The following is a 19953-nucleotide window of genomic DNA, read 5'->3' as shown; positions in this document are numbered from 1 at the left end:
TGCAGTTTGTTCTTAGTCTATTGCCCATAACTTGCAACATGTTTGCAGTCTCTGACAATCTCATTTTATATGCCTGTAGTATTGACTGCTTTCTGCAGTGGTACATTATCTGCCTAAATATTATGTGTAGCCCTTTGGTGATGTTAGGGGCTGAACTTCAGGCCCCCTATATTAAAGTAAGTTGACTACAACTGCTTTACGCCCCATTCACACTATAGCATTTTGAATTGGTTCGGCTTGCTGCAAACTCCATAGTAAGAATGGAGCCTTAAGCTATCTGAATAAAGTCTCAAAAGCACCAAAAATCTAGGTTTTTATCACTGCACAAAGCTGGACTGCTTCTTTCTCTCAGCCATCTAATGTTTGTGGTGAGCACTCTTTCTGCACATTTAATGACAGGGAACATTAGTTATGTGAGGTGAGAATGGTCTGATGAGATATATATATATATATATATATATACACACACATACACACACACACACTTGTACTGCTGTGCTATCTTTCCTTTGGGTACAAGAAGAATATGTACAAGGCCACAAAGACTAGTTGACAAATTCCAGTTGCTTCTGTGAGACAGTCTACATAGTGATTAATGATGCAACAAGGAGAAAAGTCATGCATCTGTACAGTGAACAGTGTTAACTAGAAATAGCCACTAATTAACTAGAAATGCTAATTAAAAGAATAATGATAAACAAAGCTATGGGCAGACTGATCGGATCATCTAACATCTTTCAGAGCTAAAATTATGATTTTGGCACTTGCTACGAAGAGGGATGATCAAAATGGTAATCAGTGGGGGTTGGCAAAAGTCCCTATTGTACATAGAGAAAATTGCAAGAGAAGTGCACAAAAAGGATTTGGCCCCCTGTACATCTGTATTTTCAGTCCCCGATGCTCAAAGTCCAGTTGTATATCTTTTGACATTGAACAGAGGGGACAGCCAATATTCAGGGGGATCATCAGCAGAAAAACATTAATCTGAAACAAAATTCAAATTAGATAAATACTTGTGAGCCACTAGAAGTTTTCTTACTCTTAAAGCAATTAATTGCGTGCATAAAAAGTAATGTGAATAATATATATGTGAGCTACTAAAGTATTACTAATTAATTCATTAAATAAATAAATTATATAAAATATTAGATCACCAGGTACTTATTACACCCTCTCCAGGTGTGTGGATGTTAGCTATATATATCAATATTGTACCGCGCTCCAATATATTCAACTATGAGTGATATTATAAATTTTAAGTGATATTATAAATTGCTATGCGTATCACCAATATTCAATAATTATCTGAATTAATAATACTTATATCCATAATTAATATAAAAATATAAATAAATTATAATAATAAATGTAAAAGAAACAATTAATATTTTTAAATAAATTATTGGAGTGAAAAAAATATAATTAAAAAATTATTAGAGTGAAAAAAAAATAGTTAGAAAAAAAATTTAAATTAAAATATATAAGTAAAAAATAAGAATGGGAATAACAGTTCAGTTCATAAGAGTTGAGATGGTATTGTAGTTCAATCTAATCTGTGTGATGAGTCAGTGTTCACTGGCGTGAACCTCTCTCTCCTTTCTCCTCTCAACACAGCCTTCTCAATAGGACTTGCTCCACTGGCTGCTTGGCTTATTCCTCCATATACGATACATACAGAGAAGGGAAAAGAAACATAGTGTCTTATCCGGGATAACGATTGTTTATTAAGCTTTGATCTCCCACTCACATGGTATAAATGAAAGTAGCGCTTTGTATAAAATGTGTCCAGATCCTACTACAAACAACCTTGCAGGTGTGTTTGTCTTCATTGAATATACTCGCCGTTCCTTCTGTGGATGCGCGATGACGTCACCGCCCCTCCCCTACGCGTTACGCTACAGGGACTCGTAGCTTCCTCTGGGGGATGTAGTTTTACATGTCATCATGCACTGAAACTATTTATATCCTACCGGCGCCATTTTTGCTGTGATTTATATGCTCTTCGTACCTCCTCCATATTTTTGGAGTCCAAATTATGTCTTAATGTTATCTATTGTGTATATACAAAGTGCGCCTCAGCATCCTTCGGCTGCATATTCAATGCTTACACACACACCCTTCACAATTTGGATTACAATCTCATACTTTTTATACTTTTTCATTGCCATTAAGATTATCATAATCATATCTATATTATCCACAATTTTCATACTTAATCTTTAAACATTTTAATTCATTTGTATACATTTTTAATTAAAACTTTAAAATAAAATATTAGTTTAGAAATGACTGATTTAATAAGAAATTGCTTAAAATAACACTAAAAATAGAAATAAATATTAATACAAAATAAAAATAAAAATAAAAATGAAATAAATATTAAAAAATATTAAAAAATGGAATAAGTATTAAAAAAAAAAAAAAAAAAATAAAATATAATTAAAGTGAAAATAAAACGGTTGTTTATAAATAATATAAAGCATATTTGAATTTGATTTTATGAATTCATAAAATCAAATTCAAATATGCTTTATATTATTTATAAACAACAGTTTTATTTTCACTTTAATTATATTTTAATTTTTTTTTTTTTTTTTTTAATACTTATTCCATTTTTTAATATTTTTTAATATTTATTTCATTTTTATTTTTATTTTTATTTTGTATTAATATTTATTTCTATTTTTAGTGTTATTTTAAGCATTTTCTTATTAAATCAGTCATTTCTAAACTAATATTTTATTTTAAAGTTTTAATTAAAAACGTATACAAATGAATTAAAATGTTTAAAGATTAAGTATGAAAATTGTGGATAATATAGATATGATTATGATAATCTTAATGGCAATGAAAAAGTATAAAAAGTATGAGATTGTAATCCAAATTGTGAAGGGTGTGTGTGTAAGCATTGAATATGCAGCCGAAGGATGCTGAGGCGCACTTTGTATATACACAATAGATAACATTAAGACATAATTTGGACTCCAAAAATATGGAGGAGGTACGAAGAGCATATAAATCACAGCAAAAATGGCGCCGGTAGGATATAAATAGTTTCAGTGCATGATGACATGTAAAACTACATCCCCCAGAGGAAGCTACGAGTCCCTGTAGCGTAACGCGTAGGGGAGGGGCGGTGACGTCATCACGCATCCACAGAAGGAACGGCGAGTATATTCAATGAAGACAAACACACCTGCAAGGTTGTTTGTAGTAGGATCTGGACACATTTTATACAAAGCGCTACTTTCATTTATACTATGTGAGTGGGAGATCAAAGCTTAATAAACAATCGTTATCCCGGATAAGACACTATGTTTCTTTTCCCTTCTCTGTATGTATCGTATATGGAGGAATAAGCCAAGCAGCCAGTGGAGCAAGTCCTATTGAGAAGGCTGGGTTGAGGAGAGAGGAGAGGAGAAAGGAGAGAGAGGTTCACGCCAGTGAACACTGACTCATCACACAGATTAGATTGAACTACAATACCATCTCAACTCTTATGAACTGAACTGTTATTCCCATTCTTATTTTTTACTTATATATTTTAATTTTAATTTTTTTTCTAACAATATTTTTTTTTCACTCTAATAATTTTTTAATTATATTTTTTTCACTCCAATAATTTATTTAAAAATATTAATTGATTCTTTTACATTTATTATTATAATTTATTTATATTTTTATATTAATTATGGATATAAGTATAATTAATTCAGATAATTATTGAATATTGGTGATACGCATAGCAATTTATAATATCACTTAAAATTTATAATATCACTCATAGTTGAATATATTGGAGCGCGGTACAATATTGATATATATTAATCTGAAACATTTCTATTCTTAGAACGAGCATCGTTTAGCCAAACATCATCTCTGCCTGGTGTGCATAATGTTCATGGACATGCTAACAGAGCTGTGTTACAGGAAAATGTAATCACTCTCCACTCCTTGAAAAAAAAAAATATAATATGTGATGCCATAAGCAAATTAAAGAAAATAAGCAGATTACAGTGGTTTACTGTTTAGAAGATTAAAGCCAATGTCTGATATGTCACTACAATGACCAAGTTTGCCCTTAGAAGTGTGAGGGAAGAAAAAAAGTGTTCCATTAAGGTTGCCCCTTTTCTGGATTTTTTAAAAACCTTTTTAGATCTAGGTTAACTCATTAAATACCTCAGCTCAATCTTTCTTCCCCCACATTTTTGATCTTTGCTACAGAATAAAGATGTGAAATAGTTAAAGCCTAATCTTACCTAAAAATCAGCACAAGGGACATTACTTACCTTCAGTGAGATGTGTCCCTTGTGATGCTGTGTCCTCCTTTTGCCGAAAGCTCCCTCCTCCAATGCCCTCCTTCCAGGGGGGAGTTAAGAACTAAAGTTCTTTGACAGGCACTCATCAAGAATACGGACTATGGCCACCCTTTCTGCCCTGGTGCTCCTTTGATAGAAGCTGTACTACAGCTTCTATGAATGAAACACGATCTATGAATGGATGAGATTGACCTATTAATCATCTGCCTGCCTTTATTCATAATCCTAATAGAGGCTGTAGTAACGGTTTCCATGAATGGAGCAGCTGGGCAGAAAGCACAGGCATAGTCAGGCACTCTTGATGAGTACCTGTCACAGTATCTATTAACTCCTGCTGCACCAGAAGATTACAGCAGTGGTAGCAGGGGCATTGGAGGAAGAAGATTTGGTGAAAGGCCACAGCAGCACCGCAAGGGACACCTCATTGAAAGGAAGTAATGTCCCTTGTGCAAATATTTTAATTATTTTGTTTTAAGTAAAATTAGGCTTTAAGGCCCAGTGTACATAACTCAACAAGTTAGGATATAAACATCAGGTTTATGTTCCATACCAACTGGGATAAGGGCAAAAAGTATGCAGCAAGTAGAGTCAGAACTCTTGGACTGCATACTTGTCCTTGGTTAATAAATCAAAGGTAAGTTAGTAAAGCAACTATTATTGCAGAAGGGACAGAAAGCAATATCAGCCCATATTTTTTTCCTTAGCACAGGTTTCCTTTAAATGGATATTTAGCACATTCATCATATATCCACTGCAGATGTTAGACCCATACTGCCTTCTTCTGGTTTATTTGCTGTTATTAAGAATTTTACAGTCAATACAAATAGGTACAAGCTGTCAAAGGTAGATAGCAATGTACATTATGCAAACACTTAGCTACGGTACAATAGCAATTATTGGAGCATTACATATGTAATATCAGTTTCATAGTAGGTGGGTAACACTTGGGAGTTACTCTGATATTTTCTCGTGATGATTATGATTAGCAATCTAATGCAACCTACAATCAGAAGGTTACCCAGCGTTACAAAGGGTATATTGCTTTATGACTGTAGGAGTTATGCAACTATACCTCAGGTAACTTTCTGAATTGGATGAGCATGGGCTTAGACCAAGAACTTCCAGTATAATGAGGGGGGGGGGGGGTTGAGGGTATGGTTACATAGAATTGGAGTCAGTTCAATCCAAGCACCACACCACTGTGTGCATGGAGGAGAGCTGCCAACTTTCTAATTGAGAGTTACCAGAACACCATGATTTGGCTAAAGTTTGCCTGTTGTCAAAAAAAAAAAAAAAAAAAAAAAAAAGGTCAAAAGTCTGAATTAGAAAAGCTTCATACCCTTGCCTAGGCTAATATATTCTAGTCCATAATCTTTCGACTCTTGGAAAAATACTACCAAATATATATCGGTGTGCCCATTGCGCTGCAACTCCTGATATATAGATCAGATGCATCTCAATTAAATTTGTCCATGCATCATATATCATCATAGTAAGAACAAACTTATACTTGGCCTTATTACATGAAGAGTTCAGTTGTGTCTCAAAACTGATGTCAATTGAGGGGGCTGTTCAGATCCTTTTCCTATTGGGAAACGTAGGACAGGGTGTGTTGAAAGTCAGCGTCCAGAAGAGAGATGTAGATTGGGATTACTATGCTTTTGGTCAGAGGGTCGATGAGACAATTTTGTTCAAAGGGGATAGGGGGGCAGTGGAGAATATCTGTGCTTTAGGATGGACTGAATGTCATTTTGTATTTGTAGATTGATGAAAGTTTTCAATGGGGAACATGATGTGTAGAGTGAAGTGAAGAAAAATGTCATATACCTTTTAGGATGGTTAGGTTAAATACCTTTCTGAATCCTTCTTTGGTCCACCATTTGTATCGCAAGAAAAAAAAGCATTATACTGTATATTATGGTTGTAAGAGGTGTGCTAGGCAAAATAACCTTACCCAAGTATTTTACACTGCCCCAGGTTTTCAAAGTGCGTTTCATTATGGGACTAGTTATGTGTTTCAGTGGGAAGGGTGTGCCATATGATGATAGCAAGTGGTAGTGCTATCTGATATGCTTCTATGCTGATTTCTGTTCCACAATTGGGTGGTAGCGGATGCATGTTAGCTGTGGGACAGATGTGCAACCCTGTAGTAACTGATGATGTGCAGAAGTGCGAGATGACCCTTGGGTTTGGGTTGAAAGGGAATTATTTTTGATACACTGGGTGTTTGAGTCATGCTATATGAACTTAAGAATGCTTACTTGGCTAAGAGTATGATATGTATGCAGTAGTATGTAAATAGAAAGTGTTCTAAAGAGATATAGCTATTTTGGAAGAAGCATTATCTTTATTGCTATGATTATTGCTATGAAATTTGTCATTTCTTCTAGGATTCAAGGGTTGACATTGTGTTTTAAGAAAGTTGCAGTCCACTCCATAGAGGGTCTTGTAAGAAGGAGTTCAGACACCCAGGTAGGAAAGAAGGGATTCTTCCAATATGTAGGGAAAACTGTCTTTATTGGTCCAGATTTAGGCATCTGCAAGTGAATTGACCCACAGGGCGGAGACAGTGATGAAGTTGTTAAGGATTTTTGTTTTGGGAGGGATTTCAGGGGGGTTAGTACAGGTCAGTAACCTGTCATCTGCAAAAAAAAAAAGAAAAAAAAAAAAAGGCATAGCTTATGTTGGTAACCAACAACTTCTCTTCCCTGGATATTGGGGTTGGTCTTATTAGCAAGTGTGTCAGGAATGGACTCAGCACTGGTGGTGGGACTCACCTGCCATGTGGGCTGCAGTACCAGAGCTGACCAGCGGGTGCTCTCAGCAGCCAGAAGCTCACATGGCAGGTGAGTCCCACCACCAGTGCTGAGTCCATTCCTGACAAAGTGCCACAAGGTTCGATCTATAAAGCAAATAGGATAGATGGAAACAGTCCAGTCTCTTACCTCTACCCATAGGAAAGAAGGTGAACCTAATTTCAGCATACTGGACAAATGCCCTGGGGCACTCTAATGTGCCTGTATCTACCTTAAGAAAAAGTGGATTTAACCATATTGCATGCTTATTTTAACTGTTTATATGGGCAGTCTTGGTACACAACCATGTTGATCTACAACATAAACCTTGAATTTTACGCATTCAAACTTTTGTTTTTTAAAGCACAACACATTGACAATAGTTGCTACAAAAATAATCACATTCACATATGCATATTTTGTCCCCTTTAAACAAATACCTTACCTGTCCGCAGCCAGGAGCGCTGCACACAAAAGGGCGATCGTCTCCCATCACTCTCTCTGTTGAGAAAATAAAAAAAAATCAAATACATGTATATAAAGTCTCCACCAGATATGCATAAACTTAAGCTAGCCAAACACTGATTGAAATTCATGTGGTTCAACAGGGAATGGCCAAGTTTCAATCAGTATGTGACCATCCTCGCTCAACAGAAGTCATTTGTTTGATAGGATATATTGGAAAACTTTTCTCAATCTGTGGATCTGAAAAAAAAAAGACAACACAGGTCCTAACTAATTATGCATGCCTTATCACAAAGCAGCTACAAGGCTCCAATGTTTCTTCCAGGCAGAGTTCACCGAGGTCCTTCCAGTGATAAGCATAGATCATCAGCTTTCAATATCTGTCCAGTCAGCCAGAGCTGGGTTAGGCCAGTGAAAGAGTTGAAGCTGGAAACTAGTTTAAGAAAGCATGCAGACTGTTTCACACCTGTCACAGACACCTGAAAACTGCAGCCAAACAGCACAAGTGCATTTATTTTCCTGTCAGTAGGAGCAATTTCATTTCATGCGTACTAGTTGGACAAAATATTATCGGTTCTATTTGTCACTCTAATAATTTAGACACTGCTGTGACTATCACTTCCCCGCTGACATTCTTAGAAATGTACAGAATGACCGTCTTGGAGTGATGATTCACACATGACCCCAGTATACACAGATTATGTGATGCAGCTGTTTACTATGCACACATGCCTAAAGGTCATTACAAATCATACTTTAGAGCTCTGTATGAATCATTCATTATAAGGAATAGCATGGATATACATACAGAAAAATGTTTAAACATACCAAAACACAACTTTTCATAGACCAACAAATAAGCACAACAAGGTAAAGAGTTGTTAATCACAGTGAACAAATTAATCACTTTTTATTGCTATGGAACAAAAGTGAACAAGCAAGCAGTTTACATTCTGAAAGTTTGAAGGACAGAGTGACCATAAACAGTCCTGAAAAGTGAAAGTAGGTTTAACCACTTCCTGTCTGGCCCATGTACATAAACGGCCGGATGGGAGCAGTGCCAAAGCGGTTCGCTTATAAAAAGCCCCCCGCATTTACTGCCTGTGTACGCTCCATGGGAGTGCGCGGCACTGCGATCCGGTACCTGCGGTCTCCAGAAGTCAAAGCGGAACACTGATCTCTGTATTGGACTTCCGTGTGAGGTGCCGATTCATGTGATCTCTGATTGGCCAATCAGTGATCAAATGAATAGTAAACAAGATGTCACTTCTGGACATCATTGCTTACTACTTGTGAAATCTGTGAATGATCACAGAGGTCACATGGTACAAGGCTATTCACAACAGCCTTGTACCATGTGACAAGCTGTGACCAATCACAGCTCTCACAGTAATTATCAATGGCAGCAAGAATGCAGCCAGAGAGAAGGAGAAACGATTGCTTTTACAGCCTTTATGGCGCAATTGTCATTCAAAGTGTGACAGCAATGAAAGCTGAAAATTGGCCTGGACAGGATGGGGGTGAAAGTGTCGGGACTTGAAGTGGTTAAACAAACATCTGAAGTAAATCTGTCAATGTGGTAGAATCCACCACAAAGCAAAATACTTGTTGCAGAAACTACAGGTGGAAAACAATCTGACTGCTGGGTGTGTATTTGCAACCTGTCAGAAAATGGTGCCTTTTGTTCCAGTATACTGGGACAGGCATTTGGGTTATGTAATAAATTCCCTTTAACCACCTGAAGTCCAGAGCAATTTTTTAGAAAAACACACAGAATCATTTTCTGAAAGCAGAGGACCTGTAGAATAAAATGGCTGAAACCAAATTGTCTATAGATGATCTAAAAGCTTTTACAGGTTACACTGGATAACAAAGATTTTGCTTTCTGAACACTTTCTGGAGTATTTTTGCCTCTGCTTCACATAAACCTCAGATTGATCAGGCTCTTGCAAGCAGCCATGGAAGAACACACATTGAACCAGATCCACACCACGGCGCATTGCTAGAGAAATTTAAGCTTTTCCTGCAGAGAGAACTATCTTTAGCAATGGAACAGTTAACTAACACCCTCTCTAGAGAAATCAGGGAGTGGGGGACACGCACGATTTAGAGCACAAAATGGATGATGCTATTACGTCACTGATTCTCATGACTGTAAAGTGGACACATTACAAGTGGACCTCACCGAAGCCCTTAACAATAACAAAGGACCTAGAAAGCCCCAATAGAGGAGTGGTAATTCCATGATTCGCAGTATACCTGAACTTGAAGAGGATGTGTAGGGAATACCATGGAAGCCTATTTACAGGAAAATGTAAGCAGGCCTGTTCTAATATAACCTATTGCTTGGTATTTCTATGTTACCCATTGCTTGGCTTTTCTGTGTTCATTTCCACGTTTTATCCTGTTTAATATACTGCAATTACATAATTTACATCTACATATCCTAGTTAAAACACAGACAATGTCTCCAAAGGTCTATCACCTAAGGACACAAAAAACAGGAATCCCAGAGGGGGTTAGTGTCACAGACTCAAGGTCCTGTACAGTACAATTAAAATAAATCATTTTAAGGAGACCCCTATGATTCAAGAGTTGCTATGGTTTATAATCTGCAAAAAAAAATAGAAGACATCATGCATGCAAGCTGCTCCTTATGAAGCCATGCAGCAAGCCTGTTTACACAGCTTATCTGGCAATACTCCATAGATCACAGACATACTGCATTAAAGCATAAGCCCTGCACCGTTTAATGACAGGGTTAAATAAGCTGCTTGTTTAACAAGCACCAGTTCCTCAAGCAATTCCTTGGAAAAGGTCTTTAGACTGCATGTATCTCAAATCCTTGCATGTGTATCTTTATTATTATTATTTAGAAATGAAGCGTGAAGAGAAAGCCATTCCTCCTTTTAGCAGCTCGAGGCCTGGGCCATCTTCCAAGTCAGCAGCACTATGAGCAGCAGTTCTGTTAAAAATCTGTCATGATGTCAAACTATAAAATCCTTTCGTGCCAACATTGGGGCCCCAAGCATTGGCTCTCCCCAACATGTTTATTTATCACTCCAAGATGAATCTGTCAAGGAGTACGTTTTTTTTCATTCAATACATTTGCCCCAAGGTGGCCTTGGGGAGTGTCCAATATAGAATTTTCAAAGGCTGCAAAGATGCCAAATCTTGAGGCACCCACCAATGTTTAAAGAAAATGCTTGGTTTGAAGATAATAAAAAAAATAAGAATCTTGCATTATGTTTCTGCTTATCCTGCAGGGTAGGAAAGGGTATGATTCCTGTATTAATAAAAAAAAAAGCATTTAGGTAAAGAATGTGGTGAAGCAAAGTTTTAAGGGCAAGGAGATTAATATTGCCCAGTAAAAACATATTTTTACCCACAATTGACATCAACAGACTGCCTAAAAATTAGCTTGTAGGGGAATTTGAGGAGGTTCCATATCCTCAAAGTATGGTCTGATGGGGCAAGTAACTATTCTTTGGAGTTTAGGCATCAGCTAAAGTAGATTAATTATTGATATAGGAGCGTTCCAGTATTCCTCAGGTTAAACATGCAAAGGATTATTTTCAATGGTGTACCATTTTGCCACTTGGGATACTGGAGCCTCTTTTATGACAAATTGGAAGATCTAGTCCCCCTGAGTTCTAGTTCTATGAAAGAATAGATTTGTTAACTGGTGTAAGGCTCCTTTCCAAAAAAATCATAAAATCAGTCACTATTTATTGTACTACAGTCTTGCCTCTTGCCATGCCTTCTTTTGTCGTCTGATTGTTACAGTTTGGTAGCAACGCCACCTTAAGGCCCCATTGACGCCAGAAACTGCACGTAACTGTCTTTTTTCCCTTGTACCTATGCATGCATTTGATGCACATTCTACAATCCAGTTAACAAGCGTTTTTCTATATGCGTTTGTCTTGTGAGGTCACTTTCTTCCCTTGTGCTTCTATGTGCACTGTGATGCTTTGCAGTGTGTTTGCATGCATTTTTAGTGTGAAAAAATGTAGCATGCTGTACTTTACTGCATTGCAATGGTGAGAACTATGTCCATAGGATAGCCCGGATTTTGGACTGTCTATGCAGTTGGAGTGCAGTCCATAATGCATCCAACTGCATTCCACTGCGTTCGGTGTAAAAGGCTCCTATGAGAAGTTATGCTTTTCCCAAGATGTCAATAGGGAATGCTAGTATTTAAACAATTTGGGATAATTTGCTTGGCAGACAGTCTCATAGGATGTGAGAATGATACCCAAATAGGGTAATGTAAAAGGGATACAAGTGAAGATGAAGGATTGCTAGACACCATCAGGCAAGAAAACATTAAAAGATGGGTGTAAAGGCAGAAGATTTTTTTTTTACCATCATGCATTCAAGGAGGAGAGGAGGATCAGGGCTGCTCTGTGCATGCTTCATGCATCCAAGGAGGAGGAGGATCGGGGCTGCTCTGTGCAAAACTATTGCAGGGAGCAGGTAAGTAGAACAAATTTGTGATTTAAAAAAGTACAGTATCTATCACTTTAAGGGCTTTGGAGTCAGTATAGTTGACATTCAACCCTGAGAGGCATTGAAACTGTGTGAGCAAGGGCATCAAGTTCGGGTGGGAGAGCAGGGGATTAGATAGTATCATAAGCACATCAGCAAATAAGCAGATTTCATGGTGGTACCCTACTACCTCTATCCCTGAATTGTCATGATGCTGATGAATGGCCTGGGCTAGTGACGAAAAAAAAAAGGGGTGATAATGGGCACCCCTGCCTTTTACCTCCCGGTATAAGAAGACCATGACTATCTCTGGTGTAGATAGACAGGAAAGAATAAACAGCATTTATCCAATTAAAGAATTGTATGTTGAAGACCAAACGTTGGTTGCAGGACTTATGGTAGGTAAGCACAGCTAAGAGAATCAAACGCCTTACAAATGTCAGTCAATAAAATAATTAAAAAGGAAACTGTCTTTGGGGTGCAATAAGGAGAAGGTGAGAGATTCCACAAACATTATACTTTTAGATTTCCCCTCTATCAATGTTTCAATGGCAACCCAAAATTTGGTATTTTCTCTTTCACTTATGGTGATGTCAAACAACACAAATATAACAAAAAAAACCCTAATTGCACTCTGTTTCACTTTAAACTTAATCTGTTAGCCAATATTTTAGCTAGCAACAAACGGTTGCCATTTATCAATGAAATGATATAAAACAATAACTTGGGAGGGGGGGGGCTTTGGATGAATGGTGTAGTAAACACCAACTGCTGGTGCACCTTAAAACTCCTTTATAGCACAGCTGTGATAAGAGCCTCCCTCTTCTATGCTACTGGATGGGCCATGGCATATCACACAGAGCCTTCCTCAGTGCCTGCACAGTAGCTAGTGGCTGCAAGTATCAATTAATCTTGTCATCTTGCACATGGTCATTAAAATGTCAGAGAACTGCTCTGCCACCTTATTACTAAGTTAGTGAGGTTTTGTTTTTTTTATTTTTTAATACCAGTCATACAAACAATGGGTGAAAATGCATCAAGTCCTTTTGTAGCCATTCATAAATTTCTAACCTGTGCTTAAAGTGGTTGTAAAGGCTGAATGTTTTTCACCTTCGTAAATTCTACATATTAAGGTAAAAAAAATCTTCTGTGTGCAACAGATCCCGAGCCACCCCAATACTTACCTGAGCCCCCTCTCGATCTAGCGATGTGCTCACGAACCTCGGGTCGATCTCACTAGCAGTCAACCATAGCCGGTGGGGGGACAGGGTTGAGCCTTAGCTGTGTGTGAATGGTCACTTGGGTGGCCCCATAGTAAGCTGCTTGCTGTGGGAGCATTTGGCAGGAGGAAGAGGCCAGAAGCGCTGTCTGGGTACCTGAGAAGGAGGATCTGGGCTGCTGTGTGCAAAACCATTGCACAAACACATAAGTATGACATGTTTGTTATTTTAAAACAAAAAAAAGACAAGACAAGAGTATACAGAGTTTTACCCTGTACTCCTTGGTAGTGAGCCATAAGGCCCAATAGTCTTTGGGCATGCATGCTGGACAGAAGGAAAGGCTTAAAGTGGTTTTAAAGGCTCAAGGTTTTTACCTTCATGCATTCTGTGCATGAAGGTAAAAAACCTATTGCAGCCTACCCCAGCGCCTCAGCTCTGACGGGGCTCTCTTTCCTCATTGGCTGAAAGAGCAGCATTGGCCAGTGGCTCCAGCTACTGACAGACAATCACAGCCAGTGAGTCAATGAGGAGAGCAGGTGGCAGGGCCAAGCCTCACTCCATGTGTGAATGGACACACAGAGCAGAGGCTCAGGAGTGGGCTTGCTTGGGTGACCCATAGCAAGCTGCTTGCTATGGGGGCATTAGGCAGGAAGGAGGGGGCCAGGACCGCCAGCAGGAAACCCTAGAGGTAGATCGGGGCTGCTCTGTGCAAAACCACTGCACAGAGAAGGTAAGTATAACATATTTGTTATTTTTAAACAAAAACAGATCTGCTTTGATATCAAAGTGAAGTGGTTCTAAAGCCTAAAGGTTTTTTACCTTAACGTATTTTCTGCGTGCAGTTGCTGCCCCCCCTTATACTTACCCACTTGATCCAGGGATGTGCATGAGACCAGAGGTCCTCTCGGCTCTCGATCCCCTCACTGGGCAGAGAGACCATTGGCTCCTGCTGCTATCAATTACAGCGAGTAAGAAGGGAGTGGGGGGATAGAGCAGAGCAACGCTCTGTGTGTCAAGGGACACACAGAGCCAGAGCAGAAGCAAACACACATGACTGCCCCCATAGCAAGCAGTTTGAGGTGCAGCAGGTGGAGGAGTGGACTGTGCCATCAAGGGATCTGAGAAGAGGAGGATCAGGGCTGCTCTTTGCAAAACCATTGCGCAGAGCAGGTAGGTGTAACATGTTTGTTATTTAAAAAACAATTGAAAGCTTTACAATCAATTCAAGAATCAGAAACCTATTTATACCATGCTCTTTTGACACCCTTGTACAAAAGACACAGGAGAACTTTCTACAGTATCCATCCAAAAAAATTAAAATATTAGTTTAGGGAGGGCTTACCATTTAAAGGGACACTGCAGAATTTTAAAGGGTACAGTATTTCCAGTATACAAGGATATGTAATTGAAATATACCAACAATACGCTCTGTATGTGGCACGAACACCTCCATGGAAACCAGGAAAAGTCCATCAACAACACTCTGCTTACACAATCATCTTCTATTTAGATTAGTCAAATACAAAGGGAGAATTAGTACAAATGCCTACAAGACGTGAAAACTTCTCAAAAGTTTCAATGTGAGGAAGGACTTCTTCCATGCAGCACAATCAGAGCTTTGTGAAAGTAGTTTCTGTCACCTTTAGTAAAACATTGCTTACCAAATGCAAGAGTCAAACATTTCCAGCCAATTAAGGTGTAAGCACTGCATCATCATATTGTGCGGTGCATAACAATAACATTAAGAAAAAAAAGACTGCAGTGCCTGTTAAATGAAAATTATGTACAGGATTAATTAATTAGGACAACATATGAAGTGGTGTTTGCCTTAAAAGAGAAAACATTTACAGATTATTAATGTTAAAATCCAGTCGAAACCATTTCTCCGCAAGTCTGGAGCTTGCTTGGGGTTCGGAATTGCAAGAGAATTTTCTGAGATTCGTGAATGTGGTTAAAAAAATTCATTTTGCAAAGCATACACAATCATATGCAAGAAAAAAAAAGAAACAAAAAAACATTTTTGCTTTCACATGATTGGCTGCTGTAAGTCATGACAGTGTCATCTCATTCACTAAGATCTTGGTAAAATTCCCTTACAAAGTGAAAAGCCCGTTTGCCTTCAGTAAATCAACATTAAGTGTTAGAAGTTCAAGCTTGGCAGAGTTTTCAGCATTCCCACTGGGAAGTTTTTCATGTCCTGCAGACACAACAGGTGAGAGAAAAACTTACCTTTGACAGTTGTTACTGGAACATCTGGGAACCTCCTCTTTACTCCTGTTGGAAAAAAAAAAAGTTTGAGTTGTGGGGTTCCAATTTAAAAGGAAATCACAATGCCATGGTGTTATTAAAATATAACTAAAGGCAAAACATTTTTTTTTAGTTTTGGATAGAATGGAGAGCGATTAGAACACCTATTCGTGCCAAAATTAGGGAGATTCACCCTCTCCATTTGTCCTGTTTACCATTAACACTGAACGTGAAGGTAAAAGTAAATCCTAACTTTTGGATTGTCCGCAGAACAGTAACAGAGGGGAAATCTTCCAATGAGGAAACGGGTTCTAGTAACCTGGGAGGATCTCAAGGTATTCCCATAATTTGCAGGGATCCCCTCTTACTTCCTGTTCAAGTTATGGGACAGGAAGTGAACCTCCCCAATGGGACACTGACAGGAGGTATTAACCCTCCCTTACTCTATTCAAAATGAAAAAAAAAAAAAAAGGTTTTGCCTATAGTTCTACTTTAAAGTGTATCTAAACCCCAAAACAGAATATACTACAGCTTACTAGTGCATATATGTAGTGACTGTGTTCCTTTTCTTTTTCAGATTTATTTTCTGATATTTCTGCAAATAACACATACTGTCCCTTCATGGCTAAGTGGTTTGTCACAACATGGCACCCTGGAAACCACTAGAAATGTTTCTGTTTTAGTTTTACAGATCTGAACACGGCGCAGGTTTACTAGTCTTCACCCAGCTATGCGCATAGTTATAAAAAACAATACACTAGTGTTTAACTGTCAGCTTGAGCCATTTTTTATTTTTTTTAGTTAAGTTGAAAAACTATACTTATTACATAGAAAATCCTAGAACCCTATTCTCCATGATGCCTACGGCCTTTACATCCACTGTGTACAATCACTTCTGATGATGGCCTTTAATACCCCATAGCACACTTCCAGGAGAGATGCTGGGAGTACGGCTCCATTCAAGCCTGTGAAGAGTTAACTGTCAGAGTGGAAATGTGAATGAAGGAGGTAAACACCACTGGTGACTCCTGTCGCCACAGAGGTGTGCACCAGTGTGGGGTAGTTCAGGTTGTAACTAAGAAGCTAGGGAGGCGGGACTGGGTAAAAAAAAAAAGTGGCCATACTTTTGGGAATAAACTAGCAATCACGAAAAAGGAGTCTGGAACACGACCTGACTGGAAATGTGAATATCGATATAAAATATTTACCTGAATAAAATTGTCTTAACACCTTGGTAATGATCACCAACACCCAATGTACTTTCTCTTCATAAAGCTGGCCAAGAACGAAAGAAATCTAACAAATTCCTTCATCCGCGCTGTTAGCGTGCATGGACATATCTCCCCCTTTCAGGCTATTGTATTCTGACAGCTGGTGCCACCCGATGGCAGAATACACAAACAGTGCATGCACCTAATTGGATGCAGGTGCTGTTTGGAGGACTATTTTCTAACAGGCTCTTTCAACAAAACGTTTCAACTTGTTGAACGACGCGGTGCTGGCGGAACCAAACCCTGCACGAATTTCAGCTGAACTAGCAGGGATCAACCAAAATTCAAACAGTGTATGGCCAGCTTAAGTCAGAATTCTTCTAGTTCATTTGTTAAGGGCTCGTTCACACTTGACTTTATTTCTAACTTTTGCCAAACGCCCCTATAGCGTTTGACAGGCATCAGACAGGCTTTTGGGAAGCGTTTTTAATGCTCCTCAAACACCCTATGCGCGGTTTTGAGGCATTTGCCAAGCATTAAAACCGCACCACAAATGCCTATAATGAAGTTAAATGGTATTAACGCTCTGAAAACGCCTCGCAAATGCCTGCCAGGCATTTGAGGAGCAGCACTATAGACTTGAATGGGAGGCTTCAACTCCTCCTGAGTCGACATGAGGCATCAGTTTTGCCACAACGCAACGCTAGCGCTTCAGTATGAACAGCACCATGTGCTGCCATGTGCAGAATTTTCGTAGGTGTTTGAGAAGCGTTAAAAACGCTTCCCAAGCGCCTGTCTGACGCCTGCTGACAAAGCTAGTGTGAACTTAGCCGAACAGTCTTAATTGCTAATCATTTAAGACCCTGTTCGCACATACTGCAGTGACCTGCGTTTTATTGCACTATGAGAATGCAGGTCACAAAGATAGATAGAAAACAATTGTTTTCTATGTGTCCTGTTCACACCACAACACTGGAGTTGCGTGCAGCGCATTGCATTAAAATTAATATATGCATGCATTTTAGCGCAATGCACATGAATACAATACAAATCTGAGGGAAAAATGTATATTATGTTGTCGCTTACAAGGACCCATAGCATTTTTAGAAGCATAAAAATGAGTGCACATAAAAATGCACGCAAATGGAAGGCAAAGCACATCCATTTTTTGAGCATTTTCATGCATTTATTGCACATTTATGTGTGAACAGGCCCTTAAGATTGCGCATACCTGAAGCACCAAGACCAATTAGAGTATATTGGTGTCTCAAGTAAAGAGAACTTTACCTATTCTATGCAAGGTAAAAAACAGCAGAGCACTACATAAGGGAACATTAATGAACTGCAATTCTGTCTTAAAAAGGAGAAGTTCATCTTTTAGGGGAACAAAAAAAAAAATTCACATAAATTTGCAGGAAGAAAATCCGTATTTATTATTTTCCCCCCAGAAGCCTGCAAAGCATTGCACCTTAATTCAATGGATAACAGGTGCAATGTCAGGCTCCTGTAGGTCTTCCTCTGTATGCGCTGTCAGGCCCCCGTACTCTCTTCCTCTGTATGCGCTGTCAGGCCCCCGTACTCTCTTCCTCTGTATGCGCTGTCAGGCCCCCGTACGCGCTGTCAGGCCCCCGTACTCTCTTCCTCTGTATGCGCTGTCAGGCCCCCGTACTCTCTTCCTCTGTATGCGCTGTCAGGCCCCCGTACTCTCTTCCTCTGTATGCGCTGTCAGGCCCCCGTACTCTCTTCCTCTGTATGCGCTGTCAGGCCCCCGTACTCTCTTCCTCTGTATGCGCTGTCAGGCCCCCGTACTCTCTTCCTCTGTATGCGCGGTCAGGCCCCCGTACTCTCTTCCTCTGTATGCGCGGTCAGGCCCCCGTACTCTCTTCCTCTGTATGCGCTGTCAGGCCCCCGTACTCTCTTCCTCTGTATGCGCTGTCAGGCCCCCGTACTCTCTTCCTCTGTATGCGCTGTCAGGCCCCCGTACTCTCTTCCTCTGTATGCGCTGTCAGGCCCCCGTACTCTCTTCCTCTGTATGCGCTGTCAGGCCCCCGTACTCTCTTCCTCTGTATGCGCTGTCAGGCCCCCGTACTCTCTTCCTCTGTATGCGCTGTCAGGCCCCCGTACTCTCTTCCTCTGTATGCGCTGTCAGGCCCCCGTACTCTCTTCCTCTGTATGCGCTGTCAGGCCCCCGTACTCTCTTCCTCTGTATGCGCTGTCAGGCCCCCGTACTCTCTTCCTCTGTATGCGCTGTCAGGCCCCTGTACTCTCTTCCTCTGTATGCGCTGTCAGGCCCCCGTACTCTCTTCCTCTGTATGCGCTGTCAGGCCCCTGTACTCTCTTCCTCTGTATGCGCTGTCAGGCCCCTGTACTCTCTTCCTCTGTATGTTCTGTCAGGCCCCTGTACTCTCTTCCTCTGTATGCGCTGTCAGGCCCCTGTACTCTCTTCCTCTGTATGCGCTGTCAGGCCCCCGTACTCTCTTCCTCTGTATGCGCTGTCAGGCCCCCGTACTCTCTTCCTCTGTATGCGCTGTCAGGCCCCCGTACTCTCTTCCTCTGTATGCGCTGTCAGGCCCCCGTACTCTCTTCCTCTGTATGCGCTGTCAGGCCCCCGTACTCTCTTCCTCTGTATGCGCTGTCAGGCCCCCGTACTCTCTTCCTCTGTATGCGCTGTCAGGCCCCCGTACTCTCTTCCTCTGTATGCGCTGTCAGGCCCCCGTACTCTCTTCCTCTGTATGCGCTGTCAGGCCCCTGTACTCTCTTCCTCTGTATGTTCTGTCAGGCCCCTGTACTCTCTTCCTCTGTATGCGCTGTCAGGCCCCTGTACTCTCTTCCTCTGTATGCGCTGTCAGGCCCCCGTACTCTCTTCCTCTGTATGCGCTGTCAGGCCCCCGTACTCTCTTCCTCTGTATGCGCTGTCAGGCCCCCGTACTCTCTTCCTCTGTATGCGCTGTCAGGCCCCCGTACTCTCTTCCTCTGTATGCGCTGTCAGGCCCCCGTACTCTCTTCCTCTGTATGCGCTGTCAGGCCCCCGTACTCTCTTCCTCTGTATGCGCTGTCAGGCCCCCGTACTCTCTTCCTCTGTATGCGCTGTCAGGCCCCCGTACTCTCTTCCTCTGTATGCGCTGTCAGGCCCCTGTACTCTCTTCCTCTGTATGCGCTGTCAGGCCCCTGTACTCTCTTCCTCTGTATGTTCTGTCAGGCCCCCGTA

General features: G+C 40.3%; 1 protein-coding gene across 1 annotated transcript in view; it reads right to left on the bottom strand.

Moving 5' to 3' along the window:
* LOC149450807 (cyclic AMP-dependent transcription factor ATF-7-like) overlaps positions 1–19953 on the bottom strand; it is a 151561-nt gene that overhangs the window by 78136 nt on the left and 53472 nt on the right. Inside the window, exons 2-3 of the mRNA XM_089691435.1 lie at positions 15517–15561; positions 7560–7615 (exon numbers count right to left, since the gene is read on the bottom strand). Coding sequence (XP_089547561.1) covers positions 7560–7607 — 48 coding nt within the window. The 5' untranslated portion in view covers positions 7608–7615; positions 15517–15561. The remainder of the gene's footprint in view (positions 1–7559; positions 7616–15516; positions 15562–19953) is intronic.

Source organism: Staurois parvus, unplaced genomic scaffold (assembly GCF_062004578.1).
Source record: "Staurois parvus isolate SC_StPar_1 unplaced genomic scaffold, SC_StPar_1.0 ptg000562l, whole genome shotgun sequence".
Classification (NCBI taxonomy): domain Eukaryota; kingdom Metazoa; phylum Chordata; class Amphibia; order Anura; family Ranidae; genus Staurois; species Staurois parvus.
The sequence above is the reverse complement of the archived record's forward strand: the minus strand, read 5'-3'. Positions and strand labels throughout refer to the sequence as shown.